The sequence below is a fragment of the Rattus norvegicus genome, chromosome 1 (assembly GCF_036323735.1).
Source record: "Rattus norvegicus strain BN/NHsdMcwi chromosome 1, GRCr8, whole genome shotgun sequence".
Classification (NCBI taxonomy): domain Eukaryota; kingdom Metazoa; phylum Chordata; class Mammalia; order Rodentia; family Muridae; genus Rattus; species Rattus norvegicus.
The window spans coordinates 30,285,655-30,304,419 of record NC_086019.1 but is presented as its reverse complement, the minus strand read 5'-3'; the positions used below and the strand labels follow the sequence as shown (position 1 = coordinate 30,304,419).

General features: G+C 38.4%; 1 protein-coding gene across 3 annotated transcripts; it reads right to left on the bottom strand.

Annotated features, from left to right (window-relative positions):
• Positions 1-52: 52 nt before the first annotated feature.
• Positions 53-17,740, bottom strand: Rnf146 (ring finger protein 146). 3 transcript variants are annotated; one of them, XM_006227745.5, is made up of 4 exons: positions 16,834-16,923; positions 16,105-16,162; positions 7,152-7,261; positions 56-1,776 (listed from the first exon to the last, which is right to left on the bottom strand). In XM_006227745.5, exons 3-4 carry the CDS (start codon positions 7,157-7,159, stop codon positions 717-719), a joined length of 1,068 nt encoding a protein of 355 aa, XP_006227807.1. In that variant the 5' UTR covers positions 7,160-7,261; positions 16,105-16,162; positions 16,834-16,923; the 3' UTR covers positions 56-716. The 3 variants fall into 3 exon arrangements, with proteins under 3 accessions (NP_001012060.2, XP_006227807.1, XP_006227806.1); NM_001012060.2 differs by lacking the exons at positions 16,105-16,162; positions 16,834-16,923 and adding an exon at positions 10,604-10,646 and having other exon boundaries at positions 53-1,776; XM_006227744.5 differs by lacking the exon at positions 16,105-16,162 and having other exon boundaries at positions 16,834-17,740.
• Between the last annotated feature and the right edge of the window lie 1,025 nt (positions 17,741-18,765).

Sequence of the window (18,765 nt, the reverse complement as noted above, 5' to 3'; positions counted from 1 at the left end):
GTCACAAATATCAGTGCCCCCATCCCTTTTCCAGACTCAAACAAGAAACAAATTATTTCTGATAAATTCTAGTATTTATTAAATTATAAAGTGTTTTTAATCAAAAAGAAAAATGCAGACTAAGAGAAACCTCCAAGTACAAGGACAAGACAGCAAACCTTATGGAAAGGAACACCATGAAGTATGTTATAGAGTCTGAAACTTAATAGCTACAGCTTGACATTTCTATCTTAGTGAGACCAACTGTAAAGTAGTTGTTAGTCATCTATTTTTAACTCCCAAATTCACATCTCTTTTCCACATTAAGCTTCCTGCTCATGATACCAAGTATCTCACAGATGCCAAATTTTAGTGAAGATTTTATACCAATCCATGCAGAAAAATAAGGTAGTGCAAGAGTCAGATGAGAGCCATTAATGCACGGGGACACACTAGCCAAAAGAACTAAAGACTTTAAAAAACAAACACTCTAATGTAAACAGATGCCAAGAAAACTGTGTTATACTGAACAGCTCTCAACTATCAACACCCCAATTCCTCACATTAAATAAATTTCAGCAGAGACATGTTAGACATTTTAATTTCAGGTCTGTCCTTCCCATATCCCTTCCCACCCCAACTCCCACAATGTACTACTAAGGATGAGTATAATGTTATGTGGGCAGAAATTTACAGGTATTCATTTGACCCTTGAGTGTGGTGCTGAAGACATCTGTTTAAACCTCTGTCACTGTGCACTGTCCGTCAGGCCTTCTGGATCTGACATTGACACTCATGGTCCCACCCCCTGCAACTGGTCGGTCAGACCGTTCAGCTACTGTCTGATTTGCACTTGAAACCAAAAGTCTCTGTTGGGTCAAGGAGTGCTGTGCAACCACCACAGGGGCATCCTCAATATCACTACTGGCATCCGACTCTGTTTCTTCAGTGGACGTATCTGGTACTCTACCAGAAGATGGTGATTCGTGATCTTCTTCTCCTTCACCTCTATGACTCCTTTCAGCTATGCTGTCTCCACTGAGTTGTAAATGAGCAAAAGAGTCTTCCAAAGAAGCGCCTGCATCAGGGGACGGTGTTACAGGGCTGGTTAACTGACCATCGACTGATGTTAGAGGCCTTGTAGAAGATGGCACTGGAAGCTGCACAGAAGCTCCAGTGTGTGCTGACCCACTGTCCGCACCATCGGCAGAACTCTCTCTGGCTAGATTTACAGTGTTGCTGTCACAGTCCAGCCGAAGTCCAGCCACTCCCTTCTTTGGTATATCTATTATATCTCTTTTAATCTTTCTGCGACGTCCATGTTCATTTCTCCTATATTGAACCATGTTTTCAAGATCAGCAACGTACAGAAATCCAGCAATTAACATTTCCGTGTTCTTTTTACCTTTGGAAAAAGCATCTTCTAGCTCCCGACTGGTGCGCTCATCATACTGCCACCATCCATTTCTTCCTTCATAATACCACACATATTCACCATTTCCTCTGCTTGCAGCCTTAAGTTCTTCTGGTGACAACAAGGTTGGCTTGTCAAGAAAATCCTCAGGAATCTCTTGCCGACAAAGAGCACATCGCTTCCCGAGCCATGAAGCGCCCTTTACACACAGATAACAGAAAACATGCTTACAGGGCAGACTGACTGGATGAACACATGTTTGTAGACAAATGGCACACTCGGGAACTGTTAGAGAAGGTGCAGTGTTAGAACAGGTCTCACTCGCCTTCTTATTGGTAGGAAGCATATTTAGTGAGTGATCAATTTCACCACAGCCGGCCATCCTATGGAAATGAGAAGAAAAAAGTTGAAATCAGATTTAAACTTTTCTTATACTAGTTCAGAAAATACCCAGTAAACCCATTCCATGTAAACCACATGCTATGCAAGACATAAAAAAAAATGAATAGACCAGGAAATTTAAAGTCAGGCTGGGCTATATAGTGCGCTTACTGCATAAACATGGGTAGGAAAGTGAAAGAAAATAGGAAAAACTCAATATATATAAAAAATCTTTTTCATTTATAGATGTATGCTGATACAGGAACCAATGAAAAGTATAGTTATTAGGGAAAACTGCAAAAATAAACCAAAGCATACACAGCATATCTTAAATACTAAAACAGAATTAAAAGCAAACATTTAAAAACATGAAATCTACTCCAAGTTGGCTTCAGAATCTGTATGAAGAGTAGAAAAACAGTGAGGTTCTTCAAATTATAACTCCAGACAACAGCAATTTGCAGAAGAAATTAATTAAAGCTGAACTTTCCTGAAAAAGAAAAGAATGTTAAGACAGTAACAGCAGTGAGCAGAGATGAATGGACGTAAGTTAGGAAGTTTGAGATGGGCAGGTTGGGGGGCTGGATGGTGGAGATCTCAGCTGAACAAAGTCCTGAGTCAAGTAGACCATCAAGGAGACTGAAGTCAGCCTGGAAACAAATCATAAAAGCCTTATTTTACTAGGCTAAAGAAACATGACTTGATTGTTATTCCATAGATAGAAAACCGCAGGTAAGAAGAAAATATATGAGATGGGAAAAAAAGACTGAAGAATGGAGATGACAATCCCAGAGATTAGAAATCAGGAAATAAATTGCTGTTTAAATGAGTGACACCTTTACCATTTCATTCTGTCACGTTACACACAAACCATTCCAATTACACCATTGTAAGGACTTCTGCTTTAGTCCTAGATCACTGCAAGCTAGGTCCAGGGGCCTATAAAAGGGATAGCCAATAAATTCTGACACTTTCAAAACTGAGGAAGGATACCCTTTGCCTTTCACTCACATCCTTTTTCCTTTTATCCTTCCCTTAAATCCTTTCCTATAACACTGGTTTTTGCAAGATACATGTTCAAAATTATACAAACTTGTAAATTAGACTGAACTCAAAAGGAAAGCACATACACAGTACTTACAGAAAGTAATGATGAAAATGCTTAATGTATATATTATTTTTCAACACTTAGACATTATCAAACCCCCTTTCCAGAAATTTTAGGTTATAGAAATCAGGAAAGTAACTTCTAACTTGTTCAAAATTAATTAAGCAAATAGAACTTAATGTATTTCTCACTCTAGGTGCTTCAAATTATTTTGTCATGCTTTCAAAGATCTAATTTGAAACAAAAGAATTTATAAGTATAAGCAAATGCTTGTTAACTCCTCAGTGATCAACACCATCTATATCTCTCCTTGCTAACTCAAATGAACTATGTATACTTTTTGTTAGGGTTTCAGAGAACGTCACTCCTTGATATTTAAATCAGACAAATTAATTCTAATGAAATTCCTTTTTTTCCTATGTGTGTGCATGTGCACATGTGAACCCATGTATGTGGTCTGTGCACATAGAGACCCAAGGTTGACTTCAGAAGTCTTTCTCAATTGCTCTCCACCTTTTCATGAGGCAGTGTCTCTGAACAAAACTACAGCTCAGCATACGGCAGTCTGGCTGGCCAGCGTGCTCTCGGGATGAACAAAACTACAGCTCAGCATACGGCAGTCTGGCTGGCCAGCGTGCTCTCGGGATGTTGTCTCTACCTTCATTCCAAGTGCTGAAATTACAAGCTACCTTACCCACCCTGCATTTTTGTGGGTGCCAAGGATCCGAGCTATGATCCTTACATTTGTACAGCAAACTCTTTATGAGCTGAGCACAAGAACACCGGGGAGTACAAAGAAGGAAATGGTTACCTGTAGGGAGGAGACACATTCAATGTATAACATGTATTTTGTAGGAAGTGTGCAAAAACTTGTCTGCCCTTAATCAGCTAAGACACTTTTTCTCACTGCTAATAGGTCTTAAACAGGTTTTAGGTCACAATCTTATAAAGAATGTGATGGAATCTTATTTAAAAAGTTAAAATTGGTCCACATATATAACCATCCAGTTATGAGTCAGCAACACATACATGGTTCTTAAAAACAAGGTTTGAGCAGGAAAAACAGGTACAAAAACCTTGTGTTATTCAACACTTCAAATCATAACAGCTTGTAAGAGATTCAAAAATGCCCAGAGGAAGACACGAAATAGCTATCCCCCCACCCCCAAAGGCAAGAGGGATGTCAGCCAACGTAAGTTAAAGTAGAAAACCCCTAAGTTACGCTGTGTAGCTCCACTCACTGATTCTGCTTTAGCAGTCAGAGAATTTGTTCCCAGTAACTTAGTCAAGACATCTTTATTAACTGTTGCCCCAAAGAGGCAACGAGATTTCCTCACCCCTCTTAGTTATGAGACACTGACTCCTGTCAGTTACACAGCCAAAGAATCACTGGCAAAACACACTGTGCTTGCAGTCTGCCTTACTGTCATTTACTCCTGGTTCAGGCTGGGGTTCTGCCAGCCATTTGCAAAACTAACCCCTTAGCTTTTGTAATCAGCACCACGCTCTAACTCCTTTAGAACTCTGACTAGCAACTCAAAATTAATGACCTATACCTTAATAACTTGAACCCATTCTTTTTCTAAAACCTTATGTTTTTCATTTGGATTTTAGCACATTTTCAATTCATCTAAGTTTCTTTCCCCCTTTTCTCTAGTACCCCTTCAATATCAGTACTCCTTCAAGACTCTACAAGTAGTCTCTGTTGTATACATCACATGCTTGGTCAGTATTCTGAGTATCTCATGGGTATGGGGACTATGTGATTTCTCACACCTCACATCTGGAAATGGTCCACCTCAGACCTGTATTTCTTATTCGGTATTCTAAAATTGCACCTCAAAACTCTCTAGGCACTTGAAATTTAATGTGACTAAAAAACAAACTTATCTGATCCCCAAATCCTGTATATTGTTTCTTTTTTTTTTTTTTTTTCCTCCACTTTGGATAAATCAACATTTTTAGTGCTCACCTAATCTCCAGCTGCAATTCACTTAAGAGTGCCTCTTCATCCCAAAACCTGTGAACCTAATTCCGGACCCTTAACTACCCCTTGCACAAAACACAAACCTTCCAATAGACTGCAGTCTTCTCTCTTTCTGGCTTCATCTCTGCTCAGCCATGCTCATTAGACATCTCTCAGCCTTTAAGAATGTCCTTCTGTATACATAATGCAATGGAAGTTCCCAAGCATAAAACTACATTGAAACAGTTAAAATCATAGCTATACCATTTTTCTTTATGTTAACACTTACTAAATTTGCCTAACAAAAGGAATTAACTAGTGTGCTCTTTCTGAACCTCGGGGTCTGGATTTGGGTTCAATAGTCTGTCGTTTTTAGTAAGTGTCTACTGAATGATGTTGGTATAGGTGCTACAGTAGAAAGAGAAGCTCACCGAGGTGCTAAGAATTCATTTCCCAAAGTAGGAGAGGGGATCATCCTTCTTAGAAAAGACTGACCCCAGCTAGCACACACCAGTCATTTTATTCAAGCCCCATACAAGGTTTATCAGTGTGGGGAAAAGTTCCAACTACCAATGCTATCTTGCCCTTGCCCCTCACGACAGCAGACAACCCACACAAATCGCAGACTCTGACCATGGCCAGCCATAGTCACAAGTAAGAACCCCAGGTTTGCAGGAGTCTTCAGACCAAGATCTGTGCCGCTGTAAACTCTCACATACACCAACTGCAGATTTTCCAGGGAGGCAACATTTCTTCAAGGTTCAAACAGTCTCAAACAATTTCTCAGCCTCTACCGATTAGCACAAACATAGCAAAGGCTTTGCTGAAACATTTCACTCAAAACCAGACATAAAGACCTTACTATACATATAACTACACATGTCCCAAGGGATTATACTTAAGAGAAATTTGGTAAACACTGTCATAGGGAAATGACTTACTTTCTCTAATTCTGCTTCTTCAACATACATAAGGCTACTCTTACATTTAGTGATTAAATTTAGCAATCCAAGGAAAGTAGACACTGGACTCCTGGTAATATACAAAGGATTAAGTAAATGTTCACTCCTTTAACTCTGATGTTCTTTCTTCTACTTTTTCTTATATATATTATCAGTTCTTGCTCGTCTACAGCACCTAAATGTCAGGCATCTGTACCCCTTTCTTGTACTCTGCCTCTCAGTTCTTTACATGATACTAATTTCTTCTTCCCAGCTCCAAAAGCATCTTATTTTTATCTCAAATTGGTACCTGCACTACCATTTAATTGGTAACATATTTGTCTCATTTACTAGGCTACAGTCAGTTCTCTGGTGACCAACATCTACAGACATACAAGATTAATCCCACCCATACACACAAATGGTTGGGAAGGAGGTGTCTGCCTCAGGTATAGGGAGTTTGCCTAGCAAGCACAAGGCCAAGGTCCTGAATTTGATCTCCAGTTATGTCTGTGTGTTGGCTATGGAGTAGGAGTACACACTAAACAAGACTCACTGGTTCTAATTTAAAAGAAAATCACATGGTACCATTTCTCTCTTAACAAATTCTCTACACTGACAAAGAATGATACTGTCATACTGTTAATTGCAGCGTTATTATATTGAAAAAGGGGGTAACAAACTAGTTTCTGTGTCCAACTTGGAGACTGTGAAATAGTATCTGCAAAAGTTCCTTGGGTCCAGGAATCAAATTGAAAGTCAACATACTTTCCTTTCCCATGATCTAGAACTATAGTGTTGATTATAGGAAGTATTTCATCAAAATATAATGAACTTTAGTATGATCAGGGTCAAGGTTGTCAAACCCCTGAAGGCATATTACACAAGCCTAAATGACAGGAAAATACAACTAATAAAATACAAATTAGACCAATTAATATGAACAAAAATGATATACTAATTTCTAAATCTAAACACAAGTATAATACATATGAAAAGTCTTTAAATTCATGAATCAAACTTTTAGTAATTAGTTCCAAACTCCAGAAATCTTTCTCATCTTAATAAAAACTGAAATTTCTTACCTTGGTTATTTAAGTAAATTACTATGTAAACCAAAGGTGGAAAACCTAGGCCTCCAGCTTTTTAGACTTAACTTGCCATAGTATCCCTATGTGGGAACTTAGAAGTCTTGATTGTACTCATTTAGTATGCATGGGCCTGCTTTCTCTATAAAAGCACTAGTAAGTCAATAAAATTTCATTTTGAACAATTAACACTAAACACAAGCATTTTTTTCTGCATTCATCTTGCTCCATTGGAGCTTCGGCAAAGCTGTGATGCTCTAGAGGCTATACTCACATTTCCATCACAGATCCCACAGGCACTGAGCACAGAAATAGAGCATCTTCTCTACCAGCTGTCAGCTAATTTGTAGTGTTTTCTCCTGCAAGGCTGGTTCATTCTCTGTGCTGCAAAGAGAAACAGTATCAATATCAATCCCTCTACAAACTAAGATCAATAGAATTAGTTAGTTATGATCCTTTAACTAAATATACTGACAATTTTTAAAGTTAAAATAAAATTGAAGACAAGGAACAAGGGTGCTCCCTTTTACCACTGCTGTCAACACAATGGAAGATCTAGCAGAAAAAGTAAAAGAATAAGGTCTTAAAATACATTGTTCACTTTTGCTGATAGAAAAAAAACTCATTTTCTCTATAAGGAGAAGTTAAATAACCAAGTCCAGCAAAATTGTAGATTGTAAGTCACACACACACACACACACACACACACCATGCACCTCAATCAACCAACCAACAACAGAACACAGTAGTGTGTTTCTATGTAATAGCAGTCAACAAAATGGAAATTACAGAAAAAAACATTGAAAGTAATAATTTAGCTTTGGACTGACTTAACCAAAGCTTGTCTGAAAAATGAAAAAAAAATGGCACAAATAAAATAGGACTAGTAAGTGTAAAAAAAAAAGAGGCAGCCAGTGATTGATCATAACCTGCAGACCATGAGAAGACAAATATGCCTCAGAGTGGTCTACAGACTGAATAAATTCCTACTAAAATCTTACCAGTCTTTTTGCATAAAAAGAAAAGCTAGTCCTTAAATTCACATCAAATTAGCTCAAAGAATCTTTAAAAATAAGAGCAAAGTTCAACGTTGCCACATCCCAACACTACAGAACAATACTAAGATACTGTGGTATGGAATTATAAGATAAATACATCAATAAAATACAATTATGAATCACGAAAACAGATGGCTCAGCAGTTAAGAGCACTTACTGTTTCTTGCAGCGGTCCCTGGTTTGGGGGCGGGGAGCAGTCTCAGCACCCACACAACAGCTCACATCAACCTATACTGTCAGTTATATGAAATCTAATGCCCTCTTTTGGCCTCCATAGGCTGTTATATGTATGTGATATACATAAACTTATATAAGCACATTCACATAAAATACGTAAATAAATCTTTTCAACAAATGCATAAACATATTACATAGCCAAATGATCTTTGGGAAAGTGTATCAAGCCCATTCAATAGAAAAAGAGTATGTCTCAACACTGAGACAACCCGATTTAGACATGCAACCAAGTCAAGCCACACTTCACACAATATATAAAAATTAATCAAAGCAGATCAATGACCTAATTATCATAATCCAATCCTTAAAATGTTAGAAGCCAATAGAACGCAAATTCTTTAAGCATTGGAACACGTAACACCATTGGGACACATAACACCAATAGTATAGAGAACAAAGGAATATATAAATTTGACCTTATCAAAATGTAAAGAAAAAATTGACAACTTATAGAAATGGAGATTTTTGAAAATAAAGACTTAATTTTCAGACTACTTAATTCCTACACCTCAATGGAAAAAACAAAAATAAATAAGAAACAGGCTTGATAACTCATTCTTTATAAGAAAATGATCAATGAACACATGAAAAGGTATTCAGTCTTAGTCATTAGGAAAATGTAACTCAGACCTACAGCAAAGTAAAAATACATGTGGCTAAGGATGCAGTAAAGTTAGACCTTTAGTGAGTGCTAGTATAAGTGTAATATGATGTCACTCATGTGGATCTATAATTACTATACACCCCAGCAATTCTACTGCTAGATCTATATAAAACAAAAGAATACTAGGACTCAGACTTTCATACGCCAAAGTCAATAACAGAATTACAGTCAAAAGATGAACACGCATGTCTCTTTGCAGATGAATGGATAGAGAAAACACAGTATTGCAGTATTCAGAACAAAAGAATGAAGTTTGTCCACTATAAATGTAACACGGAAACATGTTGCTAAAGTCAAATGAACCAGACATAAAGGGAAAAATACTGTATTTAGTCCTGAATGAATGGAGAACTTCAGAGATCAACTTAAGGGTCATCAGAGACCAAAATGAAGAGCGAACAGGGAGCTCCTGCCTCAAAAGTACATAGTTTCTGTCCGGAATATGAAATATTTCCAGAAATACATAGTAAGGATGGCTTCCAACACTGTCAATAAAATTAGCTCTACTGAGTGTACACTTAAAAATAATTAAAGAGTATCTCTTGTTTCTTACAATTTTACTACAAAACATGTTTTGAGTAAAATAATCAAGTTCTGTATGAACCCAGTCAAAGCAGCAACAAAATGTCAGTAGCCCATTCTTAATACTGAGTCAGCATCACTGCCTTCCTACACAGGTGCCATTAGCACATTAACTCATGGGTGCTGTTATTTATTTTACTACCTTTATGGCAACTTTTACTCAAGCTACCTCCTGTCCAGAAAATCAAAAACACCACCCGCCCTTTAGCTGTTGTCATATAGTATTCCTTCCTGTGGGTTGCCTACTTCAAGAGGCACATCATTCCACGTAGAACCTGCGTAACATCCTGCACATGATCACTAAAGAATTGGCCAACCACATAGTAAGTAAATCTAAGAGAGGAGAGACATGGATCCTGTTTCATTCAGTTCCTTAAGTCTCTCAGGGCTGGCAATTATCTTTTTAACCTAAGATTCTGATAGTTAAAAGTAAATGTAGCACTTATGACCTCTGAATAGAAGCCTGCTTTCCCCACCAATGTGTAAGAGAACAATGAATCTGTTTCAAGGCCAAAGAATTTTCTATGTAACTGGCTAAACAGCATTTCTACTAAATGTGTTTCAGTTTATTCTGGCTTTAGATAACATGGCTGCCACTATTCTATTCTTCCTACCAGCTTTTATACTCTGCCTTTGTGGTGTGTAAAAGTTTAGTGATACCACACAGGAATATCAATGCATATCCCTCCCACAGCCTACTCAAAACAGACACTGCTCATTTTCTCACAATGCCATCTGCAGATCAGAGAGAGCCATTCTATCGTACCAATTTGGCTTTCTTTGAGACTCTACCACTGGCTGTGCTTAACTTCACCATTTCACTACATATCATCCTCTTCATGCTATCTGCTGACAGCCCCACAAACCAACTTAACTGTCCTTGAGAACGAACAGCCCAGCTTCTCAGATGTCCTTAAATCATGCTCCAATATCCATTTATTAGAAACAAGTACATAGCTTCTTAAAAGTATGCATTTTGGGGCCCTCCCACTGCAGATTCTAGGCTGAAATGAGTCTAAAAAACATAAAACTGCCCTTTATTTTCAACTTCTGAACTCCCAAATTCAAATCACTTTACTTCCTCTCAGCAATAAAGTGCCACTTGGCACTGTCATCTAAAACAAGTCACAATCGCATTCTCAGACCACAAGCGCTGGCCCTTCTCATCAGTTCGCATTCCCACACCTGTTCTTTAGTTATGGAGACCTCTGGCCACTTCCTCATCTTCTTTCCTTTATACAGTTCCTGATGTCATTTCCTTTCCTGACCAATCTAGAATCATCTGAAAGTTCTTCCCTAACAAAACCCCTGTTTTCATCTCTGTGTGGTTATATGAACCCCTACCTCTGCTGAATTTTGCAATGTGCCACTTCAGTTTCCATGCCTTAGCCACTTACTGGTCAGAGACATAGAGATACTATTACTACCTTCTCTAGCCCTCCATATTGTCACACTAAATCCTGTCATTTTGTATACTGAACAGTCTGGGAATTTCCTATGTACTATTATGTAACCAGCCTTAAATACACTGAAAGAAATGGATCATGGTCCTCCTAAACTCGAAGCCAAATTTTAGTTTTCCAGTCTATTCAATAAAGGCAAACTCCTTAGGAAAACAAAGGCTTTAGGTCTCTGAACTCTAAATAAAGAAGTCCCTCTTATTTATCCTTGGCAACCAGCCTTCCACATTAATACCAAAGTTACACCAAAGTACTCAATGCTCCAAAGAGCTCCTGATAAGTCTGTGTATCCTCCTACCTTTAAAAGTCTTCCTCTTTCACAGCTTATAAAATGCCCGATGATGTTTACTGCACTACACAGAAATAGTCACCCAAACTACTTCTCTTGTATTTTATGTATTTTTCTATTATAGAACTTAACATGAATATTGGCATTAATTTATGCCCTGACTTTTTTCACAGAACCATGAGAACACGACAGATGTTATATCTTCAAATGGTTAGTAAACTGCCAATTAATTTGTGTTGATTTCAACTGATTTGTTTAAATATTACAATACTTAAGTCACATAAAATACCTGAGTTTCCTCAAGAAGAAGGTACTTTTCTGGAAATTGCCAAATACATAAAGTTAGAGAATTCTTTAAAGAACCTATGATATAACTAAGCATTCCAGCCTCAGTTATAGAATCTGTCATCTATCTTTTAGCAAGCACAAAATTCACCTGGCTAATGACTACTTAAGGAGTGTCCAGAATGCAGATACAATTCCAAGAATAGATAACTAGATGGTAAGATTCTTGCCTGTAAAATTTGGTCACGTATTTCTTATAAAAAACTTTAGCAAATCATTGCTTAGAAGTAGGAAAGGTGCCCTTTTCCTCCCATTGAAATACAGAGAAAAACAAATACCAACTGTTCCCGCCTATCCACTTAACCATCTTGTCCATAAAAATTTTCTCTCTACAACTGATTTTACTTAACAAACAAACAAACAAACAAACAAAGTAAACAGAAGCAAAGAGGTTTCGGAAAAACCCATATAAATCTTTAAGACTGCCTGCATTTGGACACCTAAGTAGGTTGTAGTCTTTTACAGAACTAGCCTAGCCACCAGTGAGAATCTACTAGAACAAGGCCATTTTCTCACCCCAACTTTATCCTGTCCTTAAAAGAACACTTACCTTACCATACCTATCTACTGTATTTAGGGTTAGCAATTTAAAAAAGCATTCCTAAAGGACGACAAGGAACATCCCCGCATGATTTCTCATTTTTATATCAGTTAATATATAGTTATACAATGATATATTTTCAAAATATGGTCAAAATACATTTACTTTGCCTGATACATCTTTTATACTCTATATTCTGTCCTAAAATATAAAAGATAGAACTTTTAAAAATTCTTTTCACAAATTTTTAAGCTATTGATTTTATTACTTCCTCCAAAGATCATTAACAATATGGTAAACTCAAATACTACCACTATTTATTCAATGCATCCTTACAACTGTTTCAAAGTCTCTGGCTCTCATAGACAAACTCTGTCAAGTATTCCATCAACAAACCTGACTCCAGCTAAATGAAGATAACTTTACAAATGTAAACAGGACCTCTGCAGGGCACAGAGCGTATATTTTCTAAAACCTTTCAGGCTACCGTAACTTTTATAATTTGTGTATCTCATAGAATTTTCAAAATTGAGACAAAATGGATTATAAAATTTGGGGGAAGGAAAATGAACTAAAATGCTTACAAAAATCTAGGTCTCAAGGACCAGCATCAGCACCACCAGGGCATTCCTTGGAAATGACAATCTGAAACCCAGACTAGAGTGTAATCTCCACTAAAGTCGGGGAAACACCAGTAATCAGTTTGGCCATTGCATCCTCAAAACAGCCTTAAGATTGGGACTATACAATTTACAAAGAAGGCACACCAAGCTCAGAAGGTATCTGGCTAACTGAAAGTCTAGAAACAAATGATACTTTAAGATGGGATTCAAATTCAAGTGTACATCTTTAAGAAGAAATAAATAAATGAACAAACAAAAAGAAAAACAAAACTGTAAGGCTTTATCTCAAAACACACACACTCATAAGAAGAAAAAGAAGAAAAAAAGAAAAAGAAAAAGAAAGCACCACAAAGAAACAACATTTTTCTTAGGAAAAACTAACATTATCTTATAAGCCAGTATCTAATTTCAAATTTTTTACTAGTTATATTAAGGTAATAAAAAGAAACAGGTTATATTAATTTTAAGGTGTATTTTATAAAATTCAATGTATCTTCAGTATTATCACCTCAATATGTATCCAATATAAAATCATTAATAGAATACATTTGTGTGTGTGTGTATACTCTGAAATTCATGTATACTTTATATTCTGCACAACTCACACCTGATGAGTACTAAGTGCTCCAGGAGTCTACCATGCCCACCAGAGTGGATCTACAATGTCTTGTGTATTAACACCTCCCTTAGAACATGAAGCTGACAAACTGTTATTTGCTGAACAGAAAAACTGAACAACATGCTAAATACAGATCAAACAATCAGAGAAACAAAACAAACAAAAAACCCCTATATACATTGTGTTGTGATAGGTTTAGGTGCCAAACTGATGCATTAACTACAATCTTGCAGACTATAATATCAAAAGGCAAAACCAGGGTAAACAGGTCATGTTACACTCAGGGTCAGATGAAGATGCCCGCGAATAATTTTCACATTATTTCAAACAAGATGTATTTCCAATCAAAAAAGGTATTTTTATTTTACTCAAAAGAGGATTTTTAAAGCCGGGGGAGGGGAGGGCATTAAACTAAGGGCTAAAAATAATCTAGCAAACATATACAATTGAAATATACATAATTCCTCCCACGATGATTTTTAAATTATAGCAACTTCAATACAAATGAATAAAGTAATATGAAAACAGAAAAGAAACAAAGTTCTTTAGCAACTGTGGAAGAAAAAGTGAGACTGATTTTATAATAAATGTTTATAGATTAGTAGTTAATTTATGTCTTTATCCATTAATCCAGCTAAATTAAAAAACTGAAAAATAGTCATATTTTATTTCTTTAAAATTGTAACCACTAAAGAAGTTCAAGTCATAATTATCTGACTACACTTTAATACCTAGTGTAAATACTTAGGATTAATATTAGGATTAATAATGTAAATAATTAGGATTAATTTTAAGATAGCCAAACTTTTTAAAATTCCATTGTCCCTAGATAATAAACTTGAATAAAATATTGGCTCTTAAAAAAATGAATCAAAGAAAAAGATGAACATATCACAATATAAATAAAAATATAAATGTCAAATTACATACACTTGACTATTTTCTGCTTTTCCTATTTAAAGTTAAGGGGTAATGAAGTAAGAGTTACTTAAAACAGAATATATTGTATAGAAAACATATCAATGATCAATGATAGGGGAACTACTTCAAACCTCATTATATCTGTGTGAGAGTGTGTGTGTGTGTGTGTGTGTGTGTGTATAGGTGGGATTAGACAAACACATCTTAAAATTTAAGATTCTCAAATTTTAAGCATGTACTGTTACAATGTATCAATTCTTGTACTTCATCATCAAATCAGCTTTCTTTAAAAGTCTAAAAGCTGGGAAACAAGTGTTCTGTCAAAACTCACTTGAGTTAAATGAGGTTCGACACTTTTGAGGGATCTTTTTGTCTCATGTATGACTGCCCTTAACAAGCATCATCCTATGACTCGATTTACTTCTGTCTCAGGCCTCATATTTAAGTGTAAGCCTTTAAATTCCTTCTTTAAATTCCTAGAGTGGGCTTTGTCTTTATTTCATTAACTCATGAGATAGAAATGTCAACTTATGTTTACATTTAATACATGTAATCTCATCTAACAGATGTTTCGGGCCGGCAAACATTTTGTAAATCAGAAAGTCCTCTTATTAACTAGATGTGTGACCTTCATCAACTCATCCCAATGCTTTTATTACTTCGCTCTCCTCTCTTTAATCAACAACTCTAAACGTTTTAATTAACAGGCTTTCAACAATAGGCTTTGTATTAAGTAACTAGAAAGGTAAATGAGAGTGTATAAAAAAGCTGAGGAAGCCATAGCCTAATGTAAACATAGTGTCTATGCTCAAAAAGACTGTTTCTAATCCACCCAGCAGTTACCCAGATTCACTCTGTGATGGAGAAGGCAACCAAGCAAGAGGGTGGGGGGTGGGTAGAAAAGACTAGGTATCTTCCATCTCTAATACTGACAGGAAAATGGGATAAATCCTTCAAATTCATATATGGTTAACAGAAAATATGTTTTCAACAGATGGATATGAAAAGGTTCTGTCCATCCATTATTACCTTCTTCCAAGTCAAGGAATGACCTTGGATCCAAAAAAACAACCCCCCACAACAGTAGTTCAAAAGTGGCACTTTACCACCTGACATGTCTCCTACAAAAAAATATTTATTTTCTCATTCCTCTTATCTAATGACCAGTTATTTGGGTCATTTCCCCATGTCTACAACTCTACTCAGTTCTTAAACAGCATAAAATGTTTAAGTTTTTAAGGTTTTCATTTTGCCCACATTACACAGGCCCATTTAAATAAACCGGAGTGTTTAACTCTATGATATCCAAGATCCAAGCAAACACATCCACAACTCCATCTTTAGTGTAGCAGTTACTCTTGAGTTTTCTCTAAAATGAGATTTGTTTGACCTATTTTCATAGCTCCCGGACGCTTTACACGCTATAACTACTAGTCTGTGTGGGTCGTTTTCTTCATTTGTTTTTTAATAAGTCACGCCCTTTAAAAGTCTAATAAGTCTAATACAGATCATTTATTGTTGTGTTCTACGCATTCGACAATAAATGCCTTTCAATGCCCAAGCTCCGAGTGCACATCCAGTTTGCAAAACAACACACACACATACACACACACACACACACACACACACACACACACACACACACACAAAACACACACAGAGGAGAGGGAGGCGAGGAATACACCCTGGCACCTGAAATGTCAATCAAAGGACGAAGCCTTTTCTAGTTCCTTTTTGTTTTCTTCTTCCCTAAGTTTTCTAGTATTTCGATGTTGTAAAAAGAAAACAAAATGTTGAAAACTTGTGAAGAGCTTAAAGAGCAATCAGAGAAAAGACAAAATGTAGTTGTCAGATTGCGTGTGCTAACTTACACTGGGGAACATCTTACCTAATTAGAGGACGGTTCCATTTCCATATCCTCAAAAACATGTCACACAGCCCTTTCTCTTAAAGAAAAAAAAAAACAGAAATAAAAAAAGAAAAGTCCAGGAAAATAAGACAGCGACAACAATGGGGATCCCGTGCACTCTCAGATGGGGTAGAGAGTAAGGGAGAGAAGTCCACATCCAGCAACCAGAACAAAGCGACAGCCGGGGCTCTCAAGATGCACCCGGCTTGGGAGGCCCAACTCGTATTCCGACACCTCAGGGTGGTTTCGGGTTTGGGGAGCCATCAAAACAAGAACGCTCTGCGGCTTCCGCCAGCGCAAGGAGGAGGGGACGACTCCAGGCGCTGGGCAAAACCCAGAGGCGCAGCAGCAGCGGCGGCGGCGGCAGCAGCAGCGGCGGCAGCAGCAGGCCAGGCGGAAGACAGCATGCAGCCGGTGACCGACTGAGGCCCAGTCGAGCCCGCTTACGCTGCCCGCAGCCCGGCCTGCCTGCGCAGTAATGGCCGGGGCCGCGCCCGTCACGGTCCGGGTTGCGCCAGCTCGGCCTCCCTCCGCGCGCCCGTCCGGGCCGCGCTGGCCAAGGGCGTCCCTGTCCTACCCGCCCCCGACCCGCCGCCGCCCACCGCGGACTCCGAGCGCCGCCCCGCAGCCAACGAAGCCGCAGCGCCCCCGCCGAGGCCCGCAGCCCATAAACCCCCGCGACCCTCACAGGTCCTGCCCGGCGCCCACCTCTCGGTCACAGCCGCAGCCTCCTCGCAGTCTTTTCTCCTCCGCTTCGGAGCCCGCAGCGGACGGGAACGCGCGCGGCCGTCACGTGACCGCCCGGCGCTCGAGGGGCGGGGCCGCGCCGACGGAAGCCACGCCCCTGCCGTGAGCGGCGTCCCGGGCCGGCAGTCCGCACGCTGAGCTTCTCTACCACTAGCTAGCACCGGGCTGTTCCCTACCCCTGTTCCGGTTCTCGCTCACTCTCTGCGTGGCGTACCTTGTGGCCTTCTGGTTACGAACCGGCGGAGGTACATGTCGGGGACTTGCGCGAGGAAGCTAGACCTTCAAGACCAGGAAGAAGAGCCATCCCAAAACCCAGCCTTGGACCAAGTCCTGAGTTTCCTTTGGCCCCTAGCGAGAGACTACCGCCTGTTCCTCATAAACAAGGCACCCGAAAAGGCACTGCGTGGACTGAATGGTCTCCGGGATGCTCCAATCTATTCATCTCACACATGGCTAGATATGTAATGGGGGGCTGGGGGCGTGCTGGGGTCTCAACAAGTCTTTTGAACCCTAACATCATAGGAAGCTAAAAGAAGAAATGAATCGTCCTACGAATCTAGAATAAATTTCATGGGTTAGCTTTATGGCAAGCATATGGTGTTAAACATCAAAATCTAGTCTTTGTTCATTTTAACAAGCACATGGTCTGTTTCAGAACCGAGTTTTCTCTACTTGAAGTTGGACAAAGTGCACCAGAGGGACCTTTTCACCTTTGAAAGTATTTCCGCATTCTGTAACCGTTGCATTGTGCTTGCAACAATGTTGCATTTTGAGGTTTCATTAACTGTTTCAATTAAACACTGAAAACTGTTCCGGGTAATTATTTATAGGATCTCTACAAAGTACAGCCTCTGATCCAAAGGAAGAGCTCATCTGGTTAACAACATTAGAAGCTGTAAATCCAGAGCATGGATTTGGGTTACTCAACCAGTTGTTATAGGGAATATCATATCAACTTTTATAGACACAAAAGAAAAGGTTATATATCAATGTACATTGATAGGAATAGAACATTGACTAGGTGGGTGGGTGTGAGCAAGCATGTAGGTCTATTTCATAGGCTTCAGATGTTAGAATATTCTTAGTTTCAAAGGGATCCAGTGGTAGGGGGTTGATTTATCATGCATGAGGATCTGGGTTCAATCCCTAGTAACATTCTAAGGAAGGGGTTGTGGGGAGGGATTCAAAATGTTGTTGGAAGCCACTGGCTAGCTAAGTTTCAACAATTCATACCAGTCACAAAGATATTAGGTCATAAGATACAGGAATTAGTATCAAATGGTTACTATGGAGACTTGGGAGAGGAGGAACACAAATATTTGTTCTTGTTTTCAGCATTCTCCTGAAACACTGTTAGGAAGTTTAGTCAGCCACTCAGTTCACAGGATCTTCCACACAAGGGTGGCTTTTTTAGGGAAACACGCACACAATACATACATACATACATACATACATACATACATACATACAACACACACACAAAGTGTGTAAAAGTCTCTTAGTGTCAGCTATTTCAACCAATTTTTTCTAAGTAATACTATTTTTGTGTGTTTTTAAGTACGATCATTTTTATTTTAATTTTTTGTGTTTTTTTCTTTCTTTGAATTATTTTATGTGTGAGTATGCTGCAGGCATCTTCAGACACACCAGAAGCGGGCGTAGGATAGATGGTTGTGGTTGCTGGGAATTGAACTCAGGACCTTTCAAAGAGTAGACAGGACTCTTAACCGCTAAGCCATTTATCCAGCCCCCATAATACTATTTTTATAACATTATTAATATACAGATATTGGGACACATGCCATCTAACTTTAAGTTTAGTTCCCTGTCATATCTTCCTATGATTAATTCCAGTGGTATACAATATGTGTATATTATAGTAGCAAAATAATA